The 12,398-nt window shown below is 46.1% G+C and overlaps 1 protein-coding gene across 1 annotated transcript in view; it reads right to left on the minus strand.

The window, feature by feature from the left end:
- The window catches only part of LOC128844959 (uncharacterized), a 188,726-nt gene extending 178,064 nt beyond the window's left edge, over nt 1–10,662 (minus strand). The window contains exons 1-2 of the mRNA XM_054043145.1: nt 10,527–10,662; nt 1,610–1,660 (exon numbers count right to left, since the gene is read on the minus strand). Coding sequence (XP_053899120.1) covers nt 1,610–1,660; nt 10,527–10,626 — 151 coding nt within the window. The 5' untranslated portion in view covers nt 10,627–10,662. The remainder of the gene's footprint in view (nt 1–1,609; nt 1,661–10,526) is intronic.
- Nucleotides 10,663–12,398: the final 1,736 nt, after the last annotated feature.

Raw genomic sequence — 12,398 nt, forward strand, 5'->3', positions numbered from 1 at the left:
TGGGAACTCTGGGTGATTTTTGGGTTGCTGGATTCAAGAACCCAAGGGAAAGGACACAGCCCAATTTGCTGGGGTGGGTTTTTTGCTCATGGTTTGTGTTATGAATCCTGTTTGTGGTGTTTTTCCAATTTAATGCTGATGTTGTTTACCTCATGTTATTAAACATTTTCTGCTACACTCAGACTCCGTGCTTGCGAGAGGGGAAGTATTGCCTCTTAGAGGCACCCAGGGGGTGGTATGTAATTGTCCCAGGTCACTGGGTGGGGGCTCGAGCCAGTTTTGCATTGAGTTATTGAAACGAACCCCTAGATACAGGACCCGGCCCTTGTTGCTGCCAACTTAGATGGGCAGAAGGGTTACAATGATAAAGGGGTTTTGATGTAAACTGTGATCTGATTGCATGACTTGGCTTTCAGCCCATGAATATTCTCTAATAAAATTTAAATCTCTCACTGAACACACGCATCAGGGTAATATTGCTTCTTTCACTACAATCCCCTACAAGATATGTCATTTAAAACAGCCACTTAATTGTAATGAACTGGCTAGAGCACGTGTGCTGTGCTGCCCTCTACTAAAAAAAAGTCAGAAATGCTAATGTGTGTCATAGACTCTATATGGCTACAGTCAAAGAAGAATCTCCTTTAGTTCAGATGATAGTAAGCTGAGCTCTAAGGGCTGGAGGATCAGAGTTGTAACCCTTCCACCAGCATGAGTTCTGGGGGGCAGGGCATGCCACGGTGACACTCAGGAGGACAGTGGTGAAATCCCTAAAAGATCACAAATTTGTAGCTTTATCTTAGCAGTGGAACTACTGTAAAGCAGAAGCAGGAGAGTTTGTTTAAAACGTTCTCTCTTGCATCAGGTTAAGAGGGTGCTGCCTGGGAAAGATGGCCACAACATTTGCCATGTTGCTCTTCTTTAGCTCCACCTGCAGGCTCAGTGGGGAATTGAAAGCCCTTTAAAAACACCAGGTTTTTGTTAGGAATTATGAGGTTGGACTGGAATGATGGCTGAGCAAAAAGACTCTGAGCTACACTGGCTGTGCAGGACAGCATATAGGGGGACCTGGGATCAGAGCGCTCTCTGATTCTCCGATTGTTGTTTGTAAAGGAGCAGTGTGCACTCAAGCACCTGCTGTCAAGATGAGCAGGAAGCTTTGGTTACTGGTGCATGCACACAAGCTAGCTGACCAAACCTTGAGTCTGTGGAGCATCCCCAGGAGCAATAGCCAGGCTCTGTGGATGGAGTGCTAGGTCTTTCTCCTAGCTTGCTACTGTGCAGATAGGATGCGGAAAAAGAGACTCAGGACAGGGCAGGATTTTGCGTTGCATATTTTGTAGCACACTGTAGGCTAGTTTTAACTTTTGTGTGATCTGAGTCCGTAGAATGTTAACTTAGAGCAACTCAGTGCAACATAAGACTCAGCCGTGCGAGGCAGTTTCCTCCATGAATATAAATTAGCTAAACAGCAGTAAATCCCAGCTCAGTTATTACTATCATCCTTCCAATAAAGCAATGCCCACTGAAAAGTCCAGCACGTTACAAACCGCAAAGTCGTGCGTTGTGACTATAAACCTGCTCTGAATACCAGCTTGGCCTTACTCACCAGCACACTCAGTCATACAGGCAGCTTCCGGGCCTAAATTCTCTTGAGATCCTGCAACAACAAATCAGAATTAATTGTAGAAAGGCACTAGGAAAAAATCCATGTGCGGCTTCAGTGACTGATACCATAACTGTTCATTTACAATAACACTAAGATTAAAGCAGCAACATACATTGCAAAGTCCTCTAATAGCAATTACTGAAAAGACTTTATTAGGGGAAAACACCATATACCGCAAGGGACTTGTTATCACACAGTCATTTTGCAACAATGATTTTGCCTTCTTTTCTGGCAAAAGATAAAAGCTACAACATTTGAACATCATCTCTTTTCTAAATTGGATAGAAGCCAACATCTTTCACAATATAAAATATTCTTACAATCCTCAGATCAGAAGCCTTAATGTGTGAGTGAAATGGGCCACATAATGGAGTCCGAAGTTCATTCCATGACTGTTTAGTCCAGGCCGGGACTCTGTTGTGAGACCCACTGGCACAGGTTCTGCTTCATTATTCTGGGAGCCGGAGAACCAGAGGGAGAGTCTGTGTCTGGCTGGCAGCTCCAAGTGAAGAACCGCCATTGTACGCATTACAATAGAGTCTTGTCTCTGTACCACCAGCATTATTACAGGCCTGAGCAGCAAAGTGGAGATCTGTGTATGAAGAGCTCAGGTTTAGGTGCTGCTGCTCATAGAGATAGGAGTCAAAGTTCTAATGAGGGCCTGAAGTTCATTCAGGGGAGTTCAGCCTCAGACTGGTGGTTTTGGTCCACCTCTGTTGATGTTAAACCATTGGTAACTATGTGCACATGAACACTCATGATTTCCCTTTCTTCCTTCTTCTGCTCTAAAGAGGATAAACACTTTCTGAAAACACAAGCAAATAAATGAGACGACTAACATGTTTCCTGTTTCTCGCCCATAAGCTGAGAAGTCCCATCTTCCACTAGAGCTTTTCCAGCATATTTTGACTAGCTTAATTTTTAGTGCTTGAATTAGACTAATTACTCTGGTTTAGATGGGTGGAAGCAAAGTGCAAGATTCCCCTTTACAAGTTCTGTCATGCCTCATTCTAACCATATATAAGTAAATGCCTTCTATCCACACCCTGGACATGTCTTGGGGTTTATATTTTCTAGATTCCACAGTCACCATTAATATTTTCAAGACATGCTGCAGCCTTTAGGAAAGAACAAATGACTTCACAGTCAGCCATAAAAAATCCCCCCCCAGAACTCTCAAATCAGGTTTTGTTTTTTAATCTTCTTTACAAACCAAGTATACTTTAGCCTTCTGAATATAAGGCTCATGGAAGGTGAGGCCAAAACTTGTTCTCCTGCTAACTTGTCCAAGGTCTGACAAAAAAAATCACATAAAATAGCACTGGCCAAGGCCTAATAAGCAAAGGACAAACAAGACATTGTAGGCCAAGATACATATCTCCCATCACCCGTGGTGGAGCTGACTGCTGAATAGAAAAGAGATCCTTTTCAAGCGAAATGGTGCTTTGTCATTCTTTTCTATTGGCGGTAATCAGCACAGTAAATAGTGCTAACTGACCAGGATATATTTTTAAAGGAGACTTTTCTGATCATCTAAAGTAAAAAATCCCTGCACCACCTCATGTCTACTCCTTACTATAAAGGTGGCTGTGACCAAATTTTCTGATAACTCCAAAGTTAGAGGAGTACCAGCATAGCACACACATAGATAAACAAAACCAAGTACAGAATGACCTGGAGTGGTTAATGCACTGGAAGCTTCAAGAGGAGAGATTTGCGAATATTAAATTACTCCTTATACCCCAGGAGAGGAAATAAACAGCACAAACATAAAATGAGAGGCAGGAATAAGAGAGATTTACCAAAGCAACCTCAGAAATGGTATTCACTGTCTCTTTAAAACCTTCACATTATTCTTTCATCTAACTAAGCTCTGTAGTTGCCAGGGGCAAAGTATGGGATTTAGAAGGGAAGTGTTCTACAATATGAAAAATTTTGAGACCCACTGAGTTATTCTAGAGCAGTAATGTTCTGAGTGTAGCTACCTTTAAATAGAACACATAGATATGTCAACTTACTCTCATTCTCATCCTCATCCTCTGTTTATTACCATCAGCCATTATGTCAGCTGTTCAGGGCAGGCCTCATGGGTGAAATCCTCAATGGGAGTTTAGCCATTGTGTTCACTGGGGCTAGGATTTCAGCCCATGTCTTCCTACATGTCTATACCATACCGAGCACATTTTGGACACTACTATAATGTAAATACATAACAATCCCCTGGTAGATTTGCTCAGGTGGGTATGAAAATGTAATTACTTTTCTTACCAACAGAGGAAAGGAAAGACTTTAGTTAAGGGCCTAATTCTGCCATTCTTGCCTGCACCAGGTCCGCCAAGATGGGGGGGCAAGTGGGGCAATTTGCCCCAGGCTCCGCAGGGGCCCCCACGAGAATGGCTGAGGCTCCTGCCCCGGCCCGACCCCACCTCTGCCCCTCTCCTGGAGCCTCAGCGCATCCAGGAGCGTCCCTGGCTCTGACAGGGCCTGAGCTCCTCCCCGCTCAGAGCCGCGTGGTAAGGGGGCGGGACTGCGAGCTCCGGGCCGAGCAGTGGGAGCTCAGGCCCCGCTGGAGTTTGCAGGCCTGCCCCCTTACCACATGTCTCTGAGCGGAGAGGAGCTCAGGCCCCGCTGGAGCCAGGCTGCAGCGCTGTCCAGGGACGCTCCTGGATGCGGTGTGCTGAGGCTCCGGGTGAGGGGGAGCCGGCGGTAAGGGGCTGGGGGCAGGGGGTTGGATAAGGGGCAGGGAGGGGGCAGAGGTTGGGGGGGGCAGTCAGGGGACAGGGAACAGGGGGGTTGGATCGTGTGCGTTCCGGGGGTCTATCAGGACTTAGCGGGGGGGCGTGCATAGGGGTTGGGGCAGTCAGGGGACAGTAGGGTTTCCATAATCCAGCAAGCAAAAAAGAGGACGGGAGGAGCCCCGCCCCTGTCCTGCCCTAGCCCCGCCCCTGCCCCTCCCACTTCCCCCCTCAGAACCCCCAACCCTCCCCCCGCTCCTTGTCCCCTGACTGCCCCCTCCTGGGACCCCTGCCCCTAACTGCCCTCCAGGACCCCACCCCTACCTAAGCCTCCCTGCCTCTTGTCCCCTGACTGCCCCCTCCTGCGACCCTCCCCCCACCTAACTGGCCCCCTAGGACTCTACCCCCTACCTGTACCCTGACTGCCCCAACCCTTATCCACCCCCCCAACCCCCAGACAGACCCCTGGGACTCCCACGCCCCATCCAACCACTCCCCACCCCCTGACAGCCCCCCCCCCAGAACTCCCAACCCCCCCCTTGTCCCCTGACTGCCCCCTCCTGGGACCCCTGCTCCTAACTGCCCTCCAGAACCCCAGCCCCTACCTAAGCCTCCCTGTTCCTTGTCCCCTAACTGCCCCCTCCTAAGACCCCTCCCATTGCCCCCCAGCACCCTATCCCTACTTGTACCCTGACTGCCCAAAACCTTATCCACCCTCCCCCAGAAAGCCCCCCCCCGAACTCCCGACCCCCCCCCCGTCTCTTGACTGCCCCCTCCAGAACCTTCCTGCCCCTTCTCCCACCCCCTTGTTGTTGGCCTTTCTTCACCTAATGTCTCGGTGAACTTGCTCAGGAACTGCCTGAGCCGCTGGGCAGCAGCAGGGGAGGAGCTCCAGACTGCCGGAGCCGATCTGCGATGCAGGGAGGAGGAGGAGCCCTCTCTGGCTGAGTGTCGGAGCCCCAAGTAAGTGACACCAGCCGGCAGCACTGTTAGCCGCGCACGCTCTGCATGGGGGGGAAGTCCGGACATTTACAAATTCCCCCCGGACGCTATTTTTAGCTTAAAAAGCCGGACATGTCCGGGGGAATCCGGACGAATGGTAACCCTAGGGGACAGGGAGCGGGGGGGGGGGGGTTGTTTGGGGGGGGGTCCCAGGGTGGTGGTTGGCGGGAGACTCTGGGAGACAAGGAGCAGGATTGGTCGGGGATTCTGAGGGGGCGGGCAGTCGGGGGGCAAGAAGCGGGTAGGGGTTGGATAGGGGGCAGGGCCAGGCTGTTTGGGAGGCACAGACTTCCCTACCCTAGAGCTCATTCAGCAGTTTGAGGCTTGCAGAAGAGCCAAGCTGTTAGCTTTTCCATTAGGGCTGCCGTCCCTTTCACTTCTCAAATGCCAAATTATAGTCTAGATTTAATTTTAGTGCCATAGGGAGATTCATGGCAGGGGAGGGTAGCTTCATTTAAAATTAGCCACTGGGGAGGGATCACCTGAGAAGAACAATATCCTACACCGCCTACCTCCTTCCCAACCCTACCAAGAGAGACCCCCTTCCCCTGCATTCCCCGAGGCTCCAGAAGGGTTAATTCAGTGGTTCTCAAACTTTTGTACTGGTGACCCCTTTCACATAGCAAACTTCTGAGTGCAACCCCCCCTTTATAAATTAAAAACACTTTTTTATATATTTAACACTATTATAAAGCTGGAGGCAAAGCGGGGTTTGAGGTGGAGGCTGGCAGCTCGCAACGCCCAGTAATAACCTTGTGACCCCCTGAGGGGTCCTGACCCCCAGTTTGAGAACCCCTGGGTTAATTTTGTTTTAGCACCCTGTGTCCATTCATATGCATGTGCTATTTTCAGCATTTCAGTTTTCACAACATAGGCTCATCCCAGATTCTGGAACAAGCTCAAATGCTCAGTTCATGGAGTATGTACATAAGCTATACTAAAGACAAACCCACAGTAACCATCTCCAGTTTGTGAGGGACCCCATGGAGCCAGTCTCTAGGAAACAGATAAATGCATGGAGGTTAAGTCTATTAATGGCTATTAGCCAGGATAGGTAAGGAATGGTGTCCCCAGCCTGTGTTTGTCAGAGGGTGGAGATGGATAGCAGGAGAGAGAGATCACTTGATCATTACCTGTTAGGTTCACTCCCTCTGGGGCACTTGGCATTGGCCATTGTCAGTAGACAGGATACTGGGCTAGATGGACCTTTGGTCTGACCCAGTATGGTTGTTCTTATGTTCTAACCTAAATGAACCCAACGTTATGGAGACAGATATGAGTCAAGGAAGCCAGCAGAGTATCAGAAACCTGGAAAAATCTCTGACTGGATGGGCTCAGGCATTTGGTCACAAGCTGAGGTGGTTCAAAAGTTTTGTATTTTTATTAAGCAGAATTTTTTTATTGTTTCTTTAAACAATCAAACACAGCAAGCAGCAAATATTTGGCCACATACTTCTGAAACCCCAAACCATATTCAGGTTTTGGCAGACTAATTTCAGCTTTTTAATTAAAAAAACCACAACAAATTTTGAAGGAAAGCAGACAGTGTCCATGATTTTTTTCTGCTTTTTAACAACCCCTAGTTTTCGAGCCAAAAAAAGTTTTGACGGAAAAATATTTGTCCAACCCTTTTAATGAGTTTTAGTGCCTTTTAGCAGTAGCTGATGCTGAGAACCAGTGATACCCTGTAAAGAAGTTTTCTCAAAACTGGGTTTGTGCCGAGATGCGGAAGGTTTATTTTTCCCAGGAGGGTGGGGGAGGAGCAAGTGGGGCAATTTGCCCCGGGCCCCCTAGGGGCCCCCACGAGAATATAGTATTCTATAGTATTGCAATTTTTTTTTAGGGAAGGGGCCCCCAAAATTGCTTTGCTCCAGGCCCCCTGAATCCTCTGGGCAGCCCTGGCCTGCACTGGGCAGTACCTAGAAGGATTCTAGGCACTCACTGAAGGATTCTGCTGCCATATTGCAGAGAATCCAGTCTAAGTAGCAATGGGGTGTCTAACCCAAGGAAGAATCGCAATGTACTTTATCCCCCAAGTGCAGATTTTTAAATGAATCAATTGCCTTTCAGGTCATTATCTGCTTAGCAGGAGAGTTTCATTGCCAGTGGTTACACAAGAGAGAATGCAAGTGTCATTTGAAGCATGAACAGCAGCAGGTTTCCACACTAGAGCTGTTCTTTTCCAACACTGGCACACTGAGGAGCAAACACTAAACATCACGTCACAAGGACTTTTTGTTGTTTCATCCGTCCCTGAACACTAGAGAGTCTATTCTCCTTCCTGACTTTCATTCAGGCTTCATGGAGAGGGCAGTGACTCTCTAGAGATGTGAGGGCAAATGCATTGAAATGGATGGAGTGACACCAGAGTTATGCAGGCATAAATGAGAGAACAGTTTGGCCTATTACATACAGATACTCTCTCTGCTTTTTAATTTCAGTGCACATACAGTGTCTGTTAAAACTAATGGCATAGCTCACTGTCATGCTTTGCCTTTGAAATGATCTTCCAAGGGAAGTGGCAGAATCCCCATCACTTGATGTGTTTCAAACACAACTAGACAAAGCACTAGATCAAAAACCATTAAGGGGCAGGACAACAGAGTCAGATTTTCATAGTCTATTAGGCATGCACATGTGTGGCACATTGCCTGCACAATTTCTGCAATTGCATGCACAAACATCGGAACTGGGCATTCAAATAACCAGTTAGGCTCCATCAGAGAAAAATCAGGTGAGCAAAAGGTCCATAGATTTGTGTTGTTGGTTGTCCATCCAATGGGCACTTATATGAATATAGTTCTGAAGATCTGACCCAATAGGCCTTTTCCACTAGGGTGACCAGATGTCCCGATTTTATAGGGACAGTCCCGATTTTTGGGTCTTTTTCTTATATAGGCTCCTATTACCCCCCACCCTCTGTCCCGATTTTTCACATGTGCTGTCTGGTCAGCCTACCACTGTTATTATAAGTGGGAGTTAACTAAATATACTGTGATGAGAATAGCCCCTTTTTATGGATGCTTCTAGGACATGACCCCCCATCCAAGACCTGATCCTGTATTCCTTGCACACACCAAACTTCCTTGGAATTCACTGGGAACAAACAAACAGTGTTGGACTGAGTCCCAGGTATTCTATTAACAAACCTTGGTCACGCTGATACAGTAAACAGCCAAAATCAGATGGGTGATGCAGATTCACTACTGTTTATGGCACTTTCACATGCCTGGACAGAAATGAAAGTGAATTTGCTGCTTTTATAATAAATCATTTACTATTAAACCTCTTTAAAAACCGCCCAACGTTAGCTTGCTATAATCTATAAAAAGCTTGGTTTAAGATAATTCCCTTCAGTATTAAGAACAGCAGCAGTATTTACACCTCTTCCACAAGTTCTATGCTAATGAAACATGCCCTCCAGTTATAACAGAGGTCCTCCGTGCCCCTTAGGTCAATTATTCCTACAGGAGACAACAGTTAACAATGCCTCTCTCTTTACTTGCCATTGCTGTGCTGTTGTATATTTCATATGTTCCATCTGCCTTAAGGAAATCCTTTTGGCAAACTAGCACATTTAAAAACCCCATTCAGATTATTTGATTGAAACCACATTTTCTCTTCTCTCCATATAGACTTTAAAACTATTGGGGGGAAATTCACTGTTTTTGCAACAAAAATAAGTGAGCAGCTTTTCCCTTTGGTATCTATTCTTGTATCATTCTTGAAGTAGAGTTAGAGCTTAATTCTCAGAAGAGTAAAATTACATTTCTGTCAAAATACATTTATCACTTTTTTTTTTCCCATACAAGATTCTGTTACATCTTTGCAGAAACTGAACTCCCTTATGGAAGTACAAACTTGAACTAAAAGAGCAAAATGCAAATGAATTGATTACTGTTGTTTTAAATAAACTTTATCTCAGTTCAATCAGTAAGTAGAAAGCAAGAAGATTTCTGGAATGATGATTGTCTATCTAATTGACCACACCTGGTAATAACATTCTAGGACTAGAAAAATCTTGCTAAATCTATATACCTGTATAAATAAACCTTAAAATTCCAACGGCACTGCTTTTGGAAAGCAATAACACTATTCTGATTCATTTTCTCATAATCCCATTAGAAATTTAAAATACACAAAAAGAAAAATTGCAGCCATACACATCTAAATAACCAAATTTGGGTCTGGAAATTCTTTGGTATATTTAAATGGTTTCTTCTTTCTTGAAAAAGTTGGTTGGAAGCGTAGAAAGATTAATCATCAAGTTAATGGCTTTTAAATGCAATAAATCAGCAATTTCCTTTGCAAGAGCATAGAAATAAATGCAACACACAAAAATCGCACACAGTTCACCTTAATCATGGAGGGCCAGATTTTCAAGAACGTCAGCACTCGCGGAGAGGGCCAGATTTTCAAAAGAGCTCTCAGCACCTAAATGATACAGCCGGATTCTCAAAAGTGCTCAGCACCCAGCTAAACAAACGGAGCTGAGGAGTGCTGAGCCTTTTGGAAAATCTGGCCACTTAGTTTAGGTCTCTGTCTGGGAGCAGAGTCCTGTGAATAATTTATTTTATTTTATTGTTTTTAATTTGTTATCCTGTTTGTTTTCCATTTAGGAAACAGCATGTGTCCAGATTTTCAGCCAAAAATGGACAATATTATTACAGTTTCCCTCATTTGCAGCTAGTTTAAGAACCTTTCATTTTCAAGATATTGTAGTAACCATCATTTTTAAACTTCAAACTAATGCAGCCTTTTATAAACTCCAATCATTCTGTGATGAGTGCATGTATCCACTACAGCAGTCCCATCATTTTCCTGGGCTTCCCCAACTAATGCTGAAGGAAGATACAGTAATACTGTGCTCTTTAACATGCAGGATACCCTCGCACCTGCAAAAGCACCACCCAGGCAGGCCAGCAATACAGAACTGATGTACAGAAAGCCAAGACAAAGTTACTACAAGAAAGTATTCCTACAAGAGCTGCAAGTCCCAACATAATTTACACTCTCCCAGATGCTTTGCAAGTGAGATCATTGCTGTGCAGAAACATTGTGCATTGGCGAGCGAGCAAGCTCAGATTTTAGCAGAGGAAACAATATTTTCTTCTACTTACTCCTAGGCACTCCTGCGACAATCACACAGAATAACAGGACTGAACGCAGCCCCATGACCATCCAAAGTGCCTCCTTAGCCCAGCAATAACAAACCCACATCAGTCCTCCTCTCAGAGGCAGCTCTGAGCCAGGCTGTGAAAGAAAACTTTCTTCACAAAGCAGGACCTGACTATTTCAACTCCCCTCTTCCAGCCAGGGGAGGGGCTGACGGGGGAGCGGGTGGTGGTGTGTGTATGGGAGGGAGGGGGGAAGAGTAAGGGAGGGGGGAACATCTCAGCCACTCAGAGTTCTTTGATAATGTTTTAGACCTACGGCTCCCACCCAACAAGGACCATTTCTAACCTATCGGAAGCTGAAGTATTCGGCATCGAAAGAGATCAGACAGCCTGAACAATCCTGGGCAGTGATCGCCCTGCAGGTGATCCATTCCTGCTGCAGTAATTACAGCCGTGTGGGGGAATGGGCGAAGGCTTTGGGGCTGAAAGGAAGGTGCTTCCATGGGGGGGGGAAAGCGAACAAGTGAGCTTTTCTCCTCTATGCTCACCCAGGGCAGCAACATCCTCTCTGCCAAAGTGCCACTTCTCAGGTGACCAAATGTGTGCCTAAAACCACACAGACAGGCACGTAAAAAAGAGCCCTGAAGGTAGCTATGGGGGTTTAATGACATGCCGGATACATGGCTTCCAGTGTTCACTAGCCTAAAGACTCCCCCTGCAGCAGCCACCTTGAGTTTGCTCCCCACCCAGGCCCTTTCCCCTGCTCTGCCTGGCATGCAGCACTTAACCGAGGTGTTTCCGCACTTCCTCGTCACACTTCCTTCCTGGGGGCTAAAGCTAGAAAGGACCTCTAGGGTTCAGCCCCGTGAAGCAGGGCATGATCAGAAACAGCTGCAAGGCTGCCTGGTTTAGCAAGCAGGGCACCGGGGATGGGCGTCCAGGGCTCTGCTTCCAGGTTTGCTATCGACAGTGCGAGGTCTTGACCCCGCCTAACCCCATTGGTAAAACAGGGCTCCCAGTGAGGGCCTGCACCCCAGAGGTGTTGGGAGGCTTGGCCTGTTCATGCACTTTGAAGTTACTGTAGAACAGCAAGGAATTATTGCTCTGTACTAAGCTCTGAAGAATCATATGTGTGGCGGCCTGGTGCTGCTTTCGCACAAGGGATAACAATTCAAGTCACTGGAGTTAGGCTCTTCCACTCGGTAGGTAGTGTCTTCAGAGCAGCAAGGATTACCCCTACCCTTCCCCCACTATTTTTAATGATAGGTTGAAGGCGGATCTTACTGTGTACTTAAAAGGCTAGGCTAGGGGTAGCCAACCTGAACCTGAGAAGGAGCCAGAATTTACCAATGTACATTGCCAAAGAGCCACAGTGAATATAATTATACAAGTTGATAATGTATATTTATTATACATTTATAATGTATAGTTAACAATGACAATTTAATCTTTTACTTAGTGGAACTTCTGGCAATCTTTGCTTTCAACAATTCCCTTGAAGTTGGTTTGTGTTCAGTTGTGCTCACACGCAGCAGTTCTCTTTAGTGGCTACCTGTCAAAATGGATCAGTGCTTGGATTTCACGTTTGAGTGTCGAGAAAACAGACTCACAAAGATAGGTGGAGGCAAACAGATTAGTTTTAAGGCTGCACCTCTGATGTTGGGGTATTTATCCTTGGGTACAGATTTCCAGAAAGTAAGGGTCTGCTCTGTTTTCTGAACAGATTTCAATCTGTCATCTTCCAAAAGTTCTATTATTTCCATCTGGGATGTTGCCTCATCAGTGACTAAAGGGGACTTCAGACAATTGGCTTCAGCACTAAAAGGGTTCATCAGAAATCTGATCTGAGGTCTTTTCTGCTGCAAATCTTGGAAT

The sequence above is a fragment of the Malaclemys terrapin genome, chromosome 10, assembly GCF_027887155.1.
Source record: "Malaclemys terrapin pileata isolate rMalTer1 chromosome 10, rMalTer1.hap1, whole genome shotgun sequence".
Taxonomy (NCBI): domain Eukaryota; kingdom Metazoa; phylum Chordata; order Testudines; family Emydidae; genus Malaclemys; species Malaclemys terrapin.